The 15,441-nt window shown below is 53.8% G+C and overlaps 1 protein-coding gene across 1 annotated transcript; it reads right to left on the reverse strand.

Moving 5' to 3' along the window:
• Positions 1 to 3,307: 3,307 nt before the first annotated feature.
• LOC129082823 (cytoplasmic tRNA 2-thiolation protein 1) lies at positions 3,308 to 5,855 on the reverse strand. The gene is made up of 2 exons (XM_054588561.1): positions 5,348 to 5,855; positions 3,308 to 3,846 (listed from the first exon to the last, which is right to left on the reverse strand). Exons 1-2 carry the CDS (start codon positions 5,853 to 5,855, stop codon positions 3,308 to 3,310), a joined length of 1,047 nt encoding a protein of 348 aa, XP_054444536.1.
• Between the last annotated feature and the right edge of the window lie 9,586 nt (positions 5,856 to 15,441).

Below are 15,441 nucleotides of genomic sequence, written 5' to 3' on the forward strand. Positions count from 1 at the left end.
CAACCAAGATCTCCAAAAAAGCGGGCCAGCCTGGCCCTTTATCTAGTGGCGTGGCTGGCAATGCGTTTATTTCCGAGAACTGTCTTTGAAGGGGATGCCTCAGCAATCGAAGCTGAAGTCAGGCATTTCAATTTCAGAAAAGAGAGAACCCCAAGTGTGAGGACTTACGCTGCACCTACTTAAGCGTGCAGCGCGCTGCTCCCCGTCCCCCCACCCCCTGCCCCCGATTTATCACCCTCTGATGTGCTGTATATTCTATTATTTTTCTCCTTTCTTTATGGGCCTCTCCCATGAGGGCGGGTTTTTGCTTGTTAACTGCTGTCACCAATTAAGTGCTCAATAAATATTTGTGGAATGAATGAATGATTAAATGAATACGCGAGTCTTGAGGTCGAGAAATGTTTCCGGCGTTTGTCTGGAGGACTTAAGATCTCCGCTGCTAGGCTGTGTCTCTCGCCCTTGGAGGATGGCTCAGGCCGGGGGCAGATCAGAGCGCCACCAGCAGGCAGTGGGAGGAGAAATCTTGCCCTGCCAGCAAGGGCCGCTCAACGCACAAGCATGGGCACAGTGACCCCTTGTGGCCATCCTGAGAATAGCATCATACCCATCTCCTAAGCAGGGCCCTCATGTGTATATGTTTGTTACACGTGGTTGTCACCGTGGTTGAGCCTGAATCCAGACAGGCTGAAAGGGTAACATACACACTGGATTTTGAAAACTTAGCCTAAGAAAAAAATTGAAGTTTTTAAATTGATTACATGTTAAAGTCATAATATTTGGGGTCGAGTGGGTCAAAAAAAATGTTATTTCAATGTCACCTGCTCCCCCATTTTAAAAAAGTATGGCTATTAGAAACTTTAAGATTACATGCATGACTCACATTATATCTCTAGTGGATAACGCCGCTCTAAACCGCAACAGAAATCTCACCAACCACCCACCTCCGGGTGGGAGGGAGAAACTCAGCTGAACAGAAGGGAAAAGGTCCCCTGCCCAAAGCCAGATGGTGAATCAGTGTCTGGCCCACAGGGACCCAGGTCTCTGGCCCCCAGCAGGCAGCAGAGCAAAGGGTCAAGCGTCCCACCTCCTTCACTGATTTGCTGTTGTGTGGCTTTCCAGCCACTTCCTTTCCCTGAGCCACAGGTTCACCCTTTGTAAAATCAGGACCCAGCCCCAGCCCGATGCATCTCTGAGCTGACAAGGGGAGCATGCTCCGCAGTACCTGGAACACAGAACCTCACCGTGCTGACTATGTATGGCGGTGACTGGGTACCAGGCTTATTGGGGGGATCGCTTTGCGAGTTACATATGTGTCTGTCTAATCACTGTGTTGCACGCCCGAAACTAATATTGGATGTCAGCTGTAATTGAAAAAATTAAAAATTATTTTTAAGAAGTATGCCCTGGCTGGGTGGTTCAGTTGGTCGGAGCATCACCCCATACATGAAAAGGTTGCAGGTTCGATTCCTGGCCAGGGGAAATACCTACACAGAGGGTTCAATCCCCAGCCTGAGCGTGCACAGGAGGCAGCTGATTGATCTTTCTCTCTCACCTCTCTCGTCTCCTCCCCTCCCCTCTCTTTCCCCCTTCCTTGCTCTCTAAAAGCAACAAACATATCCTCAGGTGAGGATTAAAAAAAAAAAAAAAAAATTGTCATCCCAATTGACGCCAATCATCTTGCACCCCCTACAGTCCATTATAGGAACTGCAGCTGGAGTGATTTTTGAGACAATGGAAAGCAAACCTTGACCTGTTTTGGTGAACAGTCCTCCAATGGCCCACCAGCACCCTCAGAATAGTTGCAGTATTTCTTGCCTCTACAGACCCCGCATGACCTGCCCTGGCTGCCGCCTCATCGCATCTCTTGCTATTCTTCCCACCCACTTCGCTGTGGACACGCTCCATTGCTATTCCCTGGATTCCCAAGCGTATCCCCACCTCCAGCAGTTCCCTTCACAGGAAAGCTCTTCCCATAACGTCCCCTCACCTTATTCCAGCCTCTGCTCAAGTGCCACCGACCCCTATGGAAACTGGCTCTTGCCATCTCCCTCCCTCCTTATCCCATTTTACTTTATTTGTTGCCTTAACGATGACTTGACATGTTGTATGTGCTTATTGTCGCCTCTCCCAGACTGTGAACTTTACTAAGGGCAGGGGTTTCTGTCTTTAGCTCACTGAAGGAATTCCTAGCACCGAAGACACCGGTCACAGACAAGGTGCTGGGATAAACGTTTCTTAAATGAATTATTAACCTAATGCTTGATTGACTCGCGGAAGAGGCAGGGCATCGGTCGCGTTCCTCAAGCCCAATCTAATCAGGAAAAAGTGAGACCAAAAAAGGTGAGGGGCCAGACCCGAAGGCCCGACCCTGTGAAAGGGGTCGGAACAGTTTCCAGGAGGACGCTGGAGGACTTGAGCAGGAAGATGGGAAAGGAAGGGCATTCCTGATGCGCGACCAACCCACGAAAGCTTGGAGGTGGGACCGAAGACACCGCATCTCCCCAAGGGGTCAGGCAGGAAGCTTGTGGGCCTCACACCTGCGTGGATGGGCAAGTGGCAACCCTGAAACCCAGAGCCCCCTGGGGGCCAAACCTTAATGTGCACAACCAAGTCGGACCATTTATGGAGCGCCTACTGTATCAAATCCTCACAACAGGGCTACGATTCCGCGTTCAGAGGAGGCAACTGAAGACCAGAGAAGTCGAGCCACTGACTCAGGCTCACCCAGCTCCGCCTCCAGAAGCGGAGGTCTGGGGAGCCCCCCCAGCTGCCCCTCACCGGGACACCGGGAGGGATTCAGGTGTGAGGGGGTGTCGGGCAAGAGGCCCAGGCAGACCCTGCCTGGTGTGAGCCCCCAGTCCTGTCCCTCTCCGGCCAGGTGACCTCGGGCCAGTTGCTGGCGCTCAGGCGACAGCCAGTGAGAGGGAGCGAATGAAGTGAGGGGGCTCAGAGAAGCGCCAGGATTACAGTGAGCGACGTGTGCCCGTCACCTCGGGGGGCTTTGCTTACCCCGCTGCAGGCAGACAGGAAACGCCCGCGCACAGCAGGTGCTCACGAAGGGCTGGGGCTGGCTGAGAGGCAGGCAGCGCCCTAACGCCCACTCGCGCAGGAGTGGGACGTGGTTCAGCCCCCTCCTCCTCAGACCCGGGGGCTCGGACCCGGCTTCTGCAGCGTCGCAGGAAACCCGCTCCTTCCGTCTCCGGACTTCACACCGAAGCCCGGGGCAAAGGTAACTGAGGTTTATTCACAGTGTCATTTACAGGCGCCCCGCGCTCCCAGGTTGGATCCCACCAGAGAACTGTGGTCCCTAGAACGAGGCAACGGCCTCAGAGTCTGGGGTTCCGACCTGCTCCCGAGGCGCCCCAGGCGGCCCCACCTCGTCCCGGCCCCGGCGGCCCTTGCCGATGGCCAGGCGGGGCCGGCCGCGGTCCAGGCCGTCCAGCAGGGCGCAGGCCTGGCAGAGCGCGCGGCTGGCCAGCGCCCCGCAGCGGGAGCAGGCGCCGGCCGGCGGGGGCCGAGCGGACGGAGCCAGCGCCAGGCGCTCGGCCGAGTGCACGAGGTCCAGCACGGCCGACGGCCGCGCGGCCTCCAGCAGCTTGAGCAGGTCGCGCGCGTGGCCGCGGAAGGCCTCGGGCGCGTACACGCACTCCTCGGAGAAGTAGTCCAGGCGGCGGAAGTGCGCGTACAGCACCACCTCCTTCTGCGAGGCCAGCTGCAGCGGGCGGCAGCGCGGCAGGGCGCCCCCCTCGCCCGGGGAGCCCAGGCCCCCGCCCCGGGCCAGCCGGCCCACGTCGCCCCGCAGGAAGTTCATGAGCACGGTCTCCGCCATGTCATCGGCGTTGTGGCCTGGGGGGAGAGAAGGGGGGCAGGTCAGGAGGGGGCGCGGGGCGTGGCCCTGCTGGTCATGGGGACACTGCGGAGCAGTCTGGACCCAGAGAGACCGGGAGGAGCGTGGCGAATGGCACAGAGTGGGTGACCCCACTGTGGGGACACCCACCTCCCCACCCAATCCTGGGGCAGCCAGGACGCAAAAGAGACTGGCAGGTAGAGGCAAGGGGTGCAGGCTATGGAGACCCCGGGCAGCGCGGGGCAGCCGGTGAAGGCGGAAGGTGGACACAGCGCGAAACAGGAAGGGACCAACACCGGCCCCCACGGAGCGATTTGGGCCGCGCTCGTTGCCGCGCACCGACCGGGCCAGGCAGGCCCTGTGCTGGATGCCCCTTCACGGAGGCAGCAAAGGCGCTTTGCGCTGCAGTTATCCCGTCAGCCTCGGTTAAAAGTGCGCTCCAGGCCGCACAGGGAAAGCCCCAGTGGCACTCAGGGGGGACCCCCAACTGCGCTGTTGACACAGGGCCTCTGGGAAGGCAGATGGAGGAGAAAGGGACTGCGCAACAGGCGCCACAACATTTAAGCCACATCTCTGTTTCCTCTGCATCTTCTCGTCTTACACCGAGTCTGTCTAGTAAAACGCCGGTCTCCTTAGGGCTTCTCAACAGGCCCGACGCCCTCTCCGCAGGGCCTTTGCATACGCGGTTCGCCTGCGCTCAGAACACCTCTCCCACCTCCACCCACCCCTCACCAGCCCTCAGGCCTCGGCGCACTCAGGAAACGCTTCCTTGACCCCCACCTTTCTCCTTCCACTAGGTCCTCCTGTTGCCAACTCACGAAGTGTCGCTTTCCTATTAGCACTGATGATATAGTTGTGACTGAGACTCGGGCAGGAGCAGAGACTGTTGTGCACCAGAACAGCAAACGTTAAAATCGTGTGCACGGCTTCCCAGCCTCTGGTCTAAGTGCTTCACACATCTAATTCTTAGCATCCCCAGGATAGTATTAACGTCCCCAGTTTACCAAAGAGGAAACTGAGGTTAGGTACTTCGCTCTGGCGACACAGCTGGTATCTGAAGTAATGGCTGGAAGAGAATTAGACCGTTTTCAGAGAGGGGACGTGAATACAGGAAAGGAGTTTAAAGATACAATTGCGTTTCAGCCTTTTGACCGCTTCTATTGGAGGATGCCCCCGCACACCCCTTGTTTTGTGAGGGGAAACCTAAAGAATGTCGTTTTTCAAATGCAGAGAACCACAGCCCTAAGAATACTCCTCCAGCTCTCTATTTGCCATTGTGTGTGTACCAAGGCGAGGACAGTGGCTCAAAATCTTGCCCCGGCTGCCCTACACCATCCCAGGGATGTGCACAATCTGTGGCCCGGAGCCTTACTGAGATCCACCATTTACGGCACAGCTAGGGTCCTTTTTTCGCTTCTTGGGCCGCAGCCTCCTTTCAGCGCCTGCGCACGCGCGCCTGTTTCTCCCACACCGGCCCTCTATCGCAGCACGTGCGCTCACCTGTCACAATGTGCGTGGCTCCCACGAGGCGCGCTCCTTCCTCCAGCGCCCGGCGCCGCAGCACCCCGCAGAAGGTGCAGCAGGAGCGGCTGCGGCCGGAGCCGGCCGTGCTGCGGGCCACGGCGTCCATCGTCCAGCCCCCAAAGAGGTCGGCGTAGGCCACGACTGTGAGCGGCAGCTCCCAGCGCGCCGCCTGGCGCCGCACAGCCGCCAGCGCCGCGTCTCGGTAGCCGCCGATGCCCTCGTCCACCGCCACCAGTTGCAGCGAGATGCCGAGGCGCGGCGCCAGCTCGCGCAGCACGTGCGCCAGCACCGTGGAGTCCTTGCCACCCGAGGCGCCCACGGCCACCACGGCGCCGCGAGGGAGCAGGCGGCCCGCGACCACCGTGTGCAGCACCTCGGCCTCGAAGGCGGCGCAGAAGCAGGTGCCGCACAGCGCTTGGCCGGAGCGCGGGCGGCGGAGGGCGGCGCGGGCCTTGCGGCAGGAGGCGCACTGCGGGGCGGGCATCGCGGGGTCCGGGCTGGGTGCGAGGGGTCAGCTTTTCCTGGAGTGGGAGAGAAAGCAGGCAGGCTACACATGGGTTCCAGATTGCGGGGTGCCTTCGCGGAGACTGCTTCGATGGCGCCCCTGCCCAAAATAGATCAGGGCGTGTGCAGGTGGAGCTGGCTTCCGCAGGCGGGGTTGGCCCATGCACGTGTTCTGGCTTAGGGAGGCTGCTGTGATACGCACACTCTTCTCCACGAAGCCAGCGGGATCCCGCTCAGTGACTTCTCTGCGTCCTGTCACGCATCTGACCTCACTTTAGGAAAAGCTAAGGACACTGAAGCTCTATGCGAGTTGGCTCTTTTCTCGTGACTTCATCTAATCTCCTTCAGCCATGCTGGTTTCCCCGATAAAACGCCCCAGGGACGCTCCTGTCTCCGGATGTTCGCTACTGGCTCTTCCCCCTGCCCAGGGTATTATTCCTCCCTGTCACTGGTCTCAGCAAGGAGCTCTCCAGTCCCGTCCACCGTGACCGGCGGTCACAGCTGAGCGACGCCCCCTTGATACCTTTTCTCCCTCCGGTTTTTGACTTGATCCTCCCTTGCTCGCCTGTTCTTTTTTTCTCTCCCTGCTAAGTCTCCAGTCTTTTGGGGAGAGTTCTCCTCATGGTCCTCGGGTCGTGCCTAGCTCGTTCTCCTTGTGGGTGACTCTGGATGGTGGCTGGGCCTTCCCTCAGATCCTAATTGCCCAAACTAACCAGTCCCCCACCCCGTGCCCTCCCACCCCGCCCTGCTCGGCAGGCAAACCTGTTCTCGTCCAGCTGTTTCCCGCCTGACAGCACCCCTGCCTTCCACCCGGCCCCCTCGCAGGACAGAAAACAAAGTGACGCTGGCCTCATCTCTCAGCTCCCTCTCAATCGACAGGCGCCCTGTCCTTGGGGGCAGGGGGAGGACCCCCTCCTGAGAGAGGAGGACCACCAGAAAATGCGTCTGTGTAGGTTATCAGAGACTCCTAGGGCAGGAGGTAGAGTTTGACTTTTATTCAGAGGGAGGTGGGGGACATGGGAGGGTTTTGAGCAGAGACGGGATATAATCCGACGCAACTATGAAAAGGATCCCTTTGGCAACTGCTATGAGGAGAACAGCGCCCTACAAGGTCAGAGGCAGTGAGGCTACCGAGTAGGCCAACAGCAGTGGGTGAGAGGTGACAGTGGCTAGGCTGGGGGTGGGAGCCGCGGAGGTGGGAAGAAATGGAGTTTTCCATCTGTTTTGAAGAGAGAGTCCAGAGGGCTTGCACAAGACATGGACAGGGGTGGAGGATAGCATGACGAGAAAAGAGGAATGGAGATTGACTTGGAGGTTTTCTTCAATCTTCTTTTTAAAAAGTATTTTATTTATTTTTAGAGAGAGGGGAAGGGCGGGAGGGAGAGGGAGGGAGGGGGAGAAACATCGATGCTCAAGAGAAACATAGACTGGTTGCCTCTCGCATAGGCTTCCAATAGGGGGGGCCCCTGGCCCACACCCCAGGCACGAGCCGTGACGGGGAACTGAACTGATGGCTTTTCAGTTCACAGGCCGGCGCTCAGTCCACTGAGCCACACCAGCCAGGGCTGCCTGGGGAGGTTTGGACCAAAGGACCCGGGAGGACGATGGGGCCTTTATTTGGCGGGTGGCGACCACCAGGAATTCCTCGGGGGCGTGCCAGGGTTGTAGTCCCTGTTAAGCGTCTTCCCCTTGAAGACTTCACGGGCCCCAGGCTGGGTCCAGCGCCGCCTCTGGGCTCGCAGAGCCGCTTGCATGCCCCCATCCCAGCCTAACCGCCACTCTACCTGTCCTGGTGACAGATCTGACCCCCCTTCTGTTCTGTGAGCTCACTGAAGGCAGGCGCCGGGTCTGCCTCTGCACCCCTGTCTTCCTCCACTTCGCACAGGCTTGGGCACAGAGTCGGCGCTCGGTACACATCTGTAGGATGAGGGAGTAATAAATGCCCCCCGGGGATGGGCATGCGGACCCCTGGGATCCCTCGGGGTTGCTGCCGTGTCCGAGGATGGATAGCGTGTGATATTTATCATGACAGAGGTGCTAGATTAGAGCAGGGACCTCCCAGGCGTACCCAATTAGAGGCGGGGGCGGGGGGACGGTCGAATCGGACCTGGGGGAGGAGGTGGGCGAGCAAGAGACAGGCGAACCGCAGGATCCAAAGTGGGGATCCTAGCCAGAAGGCCTCGAGGATACAGGCGTTGGGAAGTCACAAAGGCGAGTCACCAGTACCAGAGACCTTGAATTCTTACAAAGCACCGCAGCAAAGAGGGGCGCCCACGGGCCCACCAGCCCAAGAGTAAATACTCACCTGTACAGAATGGGGCGCTGGGACGGCCGCTCTGTGAGACACGCGGAAGCCCGGCACAGAAGTGACTCCGGAGACTACGATTCCCACAAGGCATCGGGCTGTCTTGCCTACGTCTCCCAGAAGCCCACACAACAGCTCCGCTCCGGCACCTCCGGCGACTGAGCCTGCTTCGCCTACAACTCCCAGAAGTCCTTGCGGACCCTTGCGCTCGGCCTACTGCTCCCCAAATGCCTCGCCTCGTTTCTGCGCCTGCGCACAGACTCAGGACGCGGCCAACCAGCAGTTCTTCTGCCGTGGTAAAGCGCGATTGCGGTGCAGGATTGTTGAAAGGCCAAGAGGCTGCATTCGGATTATATGCTTTTGAGGGATTGTCATAGGCTTTTAAAGAGATTATGGAGCCCGAGCTGGTGTGGCTCAGTGGATTGAGCACTGGCTTGATTCCCAGTGTAGGGCACATGCCTGGGTTGCAGGCCAGGTCCCCAGTCGGGGGTGCACGAGATGCAACCACACATTGATGTTTCCCTCTCTCCCTTCCTTCCCTTCTCTAAAAACAAATAAACAAACAAATAAATAAATAAAATCTTAAAAAAAGAGAGATTATAGAGCATGTGATTTCTACCCTTTGAGGTGGGGTTGTGGGTGGAAATTGTAAGTGGGCGTGCGGAGGTTGGTAGTCAGGGTAGTAAAAGCTCGGGACAGCGCCTGCGCAGGATAGACATTGCGAGGGTGGGGGCTTGGGGTGGGTTTATGCTTGCTTGCAGGGACGGCAATGGTGGCATCAGCGTGTGGAATGGGAAGAGGGAGCAGCGTGCGAGCTGAGGTCTCTGCACGAGTGCAGCTCCTAGTGATTTTGGTTGGGGTGGGGGGTGACCTCTGCATATGCGCCTGGGTGGCTCTGGGTGATGGGAGAGATTGCGATCCACTGCGCAGGCCGGGGCCAGAGAACCCGGTATACACTTTCTATGATATGGAAGTGGAGCTCGATGGTGGAGGGTGGAGGGCGGGGTGGGGCGGGGGGAGAGATTCTGATGGGACCAGGAAACCCTCCAGACCCCGACTCTGAGACTGAGGGGCCCAAAGGCACAGACCCCTGAAGCCCAGTAGTCCCGAGGCCCAGAGTCATGGAGGCTCGGGGTTGCGGTAACCCAAGGGCCTGGAGACTTGGACCCTCTAGACAGGTCCAAGGCATAGACGCCTTCTTCCAACCCAGAAGCCCTAAGCCCTGGAGACCCGGATCCCTGAGATCCAAGCAGGTGAGAAAACCGGGGCTCCAGGGACAACCCCCTCCCCTCCCCCCCGAGACCCAGGGACCTGGAGACTCCATCTCCGCTCCAGTAGCCCAAAGCGTCAGAGACCCTGAAACAAATCTGGGGGCCCAAGGAGTTCAAAGTCTCAGACCTCTGCGATTCAGGAGACCCAAGGTCCTGGGGTAAGGAAACTGAGAGTCAGGCTCCCTAAACCCAGATGGCCAGAACTGAGCTGCAGAGGCCTTCACGAGGAGGGGAGCAGAGCCTTAGAAATCCCAAAAGGTGCAGCGCGTGAAGGTGTGGGTCTGTGGGGAGTGCTGACCTGGGGCACATGGCATGCTCTGTGTGGCCCATATTTTCCTCGCGTTGGGTGCCATGATGCCTCAGTTTCAGAGTAGATGACCTCCGTGACGTCACCATTAAGGATCATCACAGGCCAGTTCCGGTCATCACTGGCTCTCTAGGTCACTTGTCTAACGGTTATTTCCTGAGGTTTCCTTCTGCTTGTGTCAGCCTGGCCCTAGGCTAGGTTCTGGTGACACAAGTAAGGCCACTGTCCTCTGTGGCTCCTGCTTGGTGGGAGTGATGGAAACACAGTCAATTCGGGATGACGGTGATCAAGTTTGACATGAGTGTTAGGAACTCTGGGAGCTCAATCACCGCCATCGAGGGCATCAGAAAGAAAGAAAAAAAAAAAAAAAGCACACATTACTGGGCATTGTGCTTAGCACTTTAAATGCACTGTCTCAGTTTGCTCATCTGTAAAGTGGGAATGATAATAGCAATACCTGCCTTGTCAGGTCAAATTGAATTAACAACACCTACCAGGAGTTTAGGACAGTGCCTGGCAGATAGTACGTGCTCAATAAATGGATGTTGTTCTCATCTTTTCTTTCAATTTATTTAATTTATTGTTTAATTAAAAAATATATTTGATTGATTATGCTGTTACAGTTGTCCCATTTTTTCTCCCCTTTATTCTCCTCCACCCTGCACCCCTCTCCCACCGGCACTCCACCCCTCTTGTCCATGGGTCCTGCATATAGTTGGCTTCTCCATTTCCTATACTATTCTTAACCTCTCCCTGTCTATTTTGTACCTACTATCTATGCTTCTTATTCCCTGTACCTTTCCCCCCATTCTTCTGCTTCCCCTTCTTCTCTGATCTCCATTTCTGTGATTCTGTTACCGTTCTAGTTGTTTGCTTAGGTTTTTTTTTTTTTTTTTTTAAGTTCAGTTGGTGGTAGTCGCGAGTTTGTTGTCATTTTACTCTTCATAGTTTTTCATCTTCTTTTTCTTAGGTAAGTCCCTTTAACACTTCTTACAATAAGGGCTTGGTGACGATGAACTCCTTTAACTTGACCTTATCTGAGAAGCACTTTATCTACCCTTCCACTCTAAATGATAGCTTTGCTGGATAGAGTAATCTTGGATGCAGGTCCTTGCCTTTCCTCATTTTGAATACTTCTTTCCAGCCCCTTCTTGTCTTCAAGCTTTCTTTTGAGAAATCAACTGATAGTCTTATGGGAACTCCCTCATAGGTAACTGTCTCCTTTCTCTTGCTGCTTTTAAGATTCTCTCCTTATCTTTAATCTTGGGTAGTGTAATTATGATATACCTTGGTGTGTGCTTCCTTGGATCCAACTTCTTTGGGACTCTCTAAGCTTCCTGGATCTCCTGGAAGTCTATTTCCTTCACCAGATTGGGGAAGTTCTCCTTCATTATTTTTTCAAATAAGTTTTCAATTTCTTGCTCTTCCTCTTCTTGTTCTGGCACTCCTATGATTCAGATGTTGGAACATTTAAAATTGTTCCAGAGGTTCCTAAGCCTCTCCTCATTTTTTTCAATTCTTGTTTCTTCATTTTGTTGTGGTTAAATGTTTATCTGTTCCTTCTGCTCCAAATCGTTGATTTGAGTCCCAGTTTCCTTCCCTTTACTGTTGGTTTCCTGTATATATATATTTTTAATTTCACTTTCCATAGCGTTCACTTTTTTCCTCCATTTTGTGACCATACTCAACCGTTTCGGTGAGCATCCAGATTACCAGTGTTTTGAACTGTGTATCTGATAGGTTGGCTATCTGTTCATCTCTTAGTTCTATTTTTGGAGCTTTAATCTGTTCTTTCATTTGGGCCATATTCTTTGTCTCAGCGTACCACTTACATTGGAAGGGGCGGAGCCTTAGCTATTTGCCAGAGCAGGGCAACGCAGGTCGCTGCTTTGTGACGCTGTATGTGGGGGAGGGGTCCAAGAGGGAACAATGTCTCTCGCTTGGCTTTCGGCTGGCTTTCATTTACTTCCTCTGCTATCCACAAGCAAATTGGGCCTTTCACGTGCTGATTCTCAGGTGTGTGGGTTTGTGTATGTTCTGGGACCCTGTGGGTCTCTCCAGTGAACTCTCCTGTGAGGCTGGGAGTTTCTCCCACTGCCACATCCCCCCACAGGATTTTACAGCCAGAGGTTTTGAGGCTTCCTTTTCCTGCACTGGAACCCTGGGTTGCGTGGTCTGCTTCGCTCCCCAGCTGTTCCTCCAGGTTTATCCACATGGCAAGTGTGAGACCACCAGCTGCAGTCTCGCCCACCTGGTCCTCCAGGTGCCTTGCTGAGTGTCCTCCCCTCCCCAGCTGCCCTTCTCTGCCCCTCCTACCAGTCTGGATGAATGTTTCTTCTTTAACTCCTTGGTTGTCATACTTCCATACAGTTCAATTTTCTGGCTATATTTTGTTTTAAAATCTGTTGTTGCCCTTCTTTTGGTTGTGCAAGGAGGCAAAGTGTATCTACCTATGCCTCCATCTTGGCCAGAAGTCTCTGATCTCATTGGAGTCTCATAATATTAATGTTCTATGTTACCTATGAGGTGGTGCCACTATAATTCTTACTTAATAGCTGTAGAATTCTGATTCAGAGATAAGTCCTTCCTCAGACTGCCTGAATCTAAAGCAGGAATCTGTAAAGTGGCAAATATTTTAGGCCTTGTGGGTCATAGGGTTTCTGATGTAACTCCGCTGTTGGAAGGTGAAAGCAGCCATGGACATGCACATGAACAAATGAGGAGTGCTGCATTCCAGTAAAATTATTAATGGACATGTAAAGAACATATATGCATAACCCACAGACACAGACAACGGTGCAGTGATGGACAGAGGGAAGTGGGGGGAGGGAGCTGGGTGGAGGTGGGCAGAGCAGGGGGTATGGGGATATCTGTAATAGTGCCAACAATAACAATAAAGTAAAAAATTTAATTTCATGCAATTAGCATGCACTAGGAAATCTTTTTGTTTCCCCCCAAACGTTTAAAAGTGTAAACCATTCTTAGCATGTGAGTCATATAAAAACAGGCAGCAGGCCAGGTTTCGCTGCTGCACTGTACAGTTTCCTGAGCCCTGTTTGTGGTCTTCACGCTGTGCTTCCTCCTGGAGGAGGTGGGGGATGTGTGGCTAAACCTTCAAGGATGTAGAGAATTTGAGGGGCAGAAGGGTCATCTAATCAAGGAACAGCCCGAGCCCAACAAAGTCCTGGAAACAGTTAAATATAAGATGTATTTTGTTTTATATAATTTATGTTATCTAAACAGAACAAGCACTTAAATGCTAAAATACAAAACAAAGGTACAACGTGACCTGCAGTGAAGTGTCCTGCCCCCTGGCCTCTCCTACCTCACAGCCAACCTCAGAGGCAGCCTGTCTCCCATGACTGCCTAAGAACCAGGGTGCACAGAGCTTCCCCGTTACTCTCTCAGGGGCTAGGGTGGAGGTGGGGTGTCTGGGATTCCAGAGACAGTATGAGAAGCCCCCTCACTCTGTGGGCCCCTTATGCCTGGTTTCTCCCCTCCCTTTAATTTGTTAAAAGTACTCACCAGGAGATATGTAGTTTATTGATTTTAGAGAGAGGAAGGGGGGAGAGAGAGAGAAACATTGATGTGAGAAACATCTGTTGCCTCCCATACACATGCCAAACTGGGACTGAGCCTGCAGTCTTTTGGTGTATGGGGCAACCCTCCAACCAATTTAGCAATCAAGGCATGCCCCCCTCTTTTTCTTTAAGACAACCTCCTCATGAACACCAGTGACCTCCTCATCCACAAAGAAAAGGCTACATTGGGCTCCCTCTACTTCTTTGAATTCTTTGTCCTGCTTACAAAAACCTACCTTCTCTGGTCCTCCTACATCTCTGTCTAAACTATATCAATCAATCCCCCAGGAGTCGTTTTCTCCATACCTATGTCTTTTCTCTGCAAACTCCTCCTTAAATGAGCTCAGTGCAACCACACTGCGACTTACATCTTTGCCCTGACAGCGTACATCACCCCAAACCAGGACAGCCAGACACGGAGAAGAATCCCTGTGGATGAACTAGGAAGGGGAGGGAAGCATAAGGGAACACCAGCCTACTGATAACACAGTCTAATGGCCCCCACATCCTTTTCTCTTAAGCAAGTTATACCCATTCACCACTCCAGGTCTTGGATCCTATATCTGAGAAGGTCAGACCACTCTCAGAACTGGGCGATCTTTGAGCTACAGACGGGGCCCTATTTCAGCACCACGGACAGCACCATGCTAGTGCCTGCGGCAGGGTGAGGACAGGCACCCTCTTGTTGCCCAGACACGTTCTTTGCATCACAGGCAAATTAGTTCAAGATAGGGCTGGAAGGAGGGGAGAGTTTACTACCTCAGAGCAAATGAAAGATATACGCCGACACCTCATTTTTATGTCACCTGACCTCACAGGGCTGAGAATGTAGCATCCACTGTTTGATGCATAAGGATTCCTAAAGGCTGTATGGACACAGAGGTCACAGAAGACCACCCAGCTCTGCGTCAACTATGCGTGTGGGACCAGGACTCCCTGGACTCCGAACGCACTGGGCTGTCCCAGGAGGGTTCACGGCTTGGGACACTCAGTGTCTGGTTCCTGAGCACCAGACTGAGGAGAGGGACGGGAAGAATTCCAGAACGTACCTTTGCTCTTTTTGCCATTTTTGATGTGGGGCAAGCCAACACCTATTACACCTTTAATGACTGAAGAGGAAACTTTTACATTTATGTCTCAAATACTCCATCCCCCTGAATATCACACTGTCCAATAACACAGTACAGATTAGGAAAAACCTTCCCTCTCTGGAGCTAGCTGGTAATGGGGCCTCTGCCACCTCAGAGCAGAGCTGGGTTTCTCAATGCACAGGATGGGGTGGGGGAGGTCATACGTGGGATGCTCTCATGTTCTCAGAGTCAGGTTTCCTCCCACAAGCCTTCCTGATGAAATCATAATGAAGTCAAGAGCTCCACCAGAGTTCTCTCGGTTCTCACAAGCTGATGTCTTGGAGGCCAAGAGGCCCAGCCTGTCCCAGGATCCCAGAACTTCTCTGATAAAAAGAGACTTCAGACACTCGTTCTTATGGAGGAAATGCGTCTCTATTACTGGCTTATAAGTGATGTCAAGGAAATTCTTAGCCATGGATAATAATGGGGCTTTGGGATTGGGGAAAGTTGGATTGAGTTCTAATTTCTCTGCTACTAAGAGTGTGACAACAGGACACTCAGACCCTTCACCTCTCTGTACCTCAGTTTCCTATGCTGTCAATGAGGGGAATAATAAAGCGCATCTCATAAGGATGTTATGACCCATACAGGGCACCACATAGAACTGATGGTACAAGGTGTGTGTTCATTCTATGCAGGTTCCTTATCCTTTGAAAATGCAAGTTTCCGCAAACAACTTACCCTGATGCCAAAAGTGTTAAGACCCATCATGTATTAAATAAACTCATGATGTTGAATAAAAGGAGCTAAATTTCACCAGTAGCATCCAAACTAGGAAATAAATAAGCATCCCACCATACACTGCTACGCGGTGTCACATAAAAAGATATAATGGGCCCTGGCTGGTGGGGCTCAGTGGATTGGGTGCCAGCCTGGGCACAGAAAGGTCGCTGGATTCATTCTCAGCCAGGGCACATACCTGGGTTGCGGGCCAGGTCCCCAGTAGGGGGGTGCATGAGAGGCAACCACATA

The sequence above is a fragment of the Pteronotus mesoamericanus genome, unplaced genomic scaffold, assembly GCF_021234165.1.
Source record: "Pteronotus mesoamericanus isolate MK-2021 breed Mesoamerican mustached bat unplaced genomic scaffold, CSHL_Meso_final scaffold_137, whole genome shotgun sequence".
Taxonomy (NCBI): domain Eukaryota; kingdom Metazoa; phylum Chordata; class Mammalia; order Chiroptera; family Mormoopidae; genus Pteronotus; species Pteronotus mesoamericanus.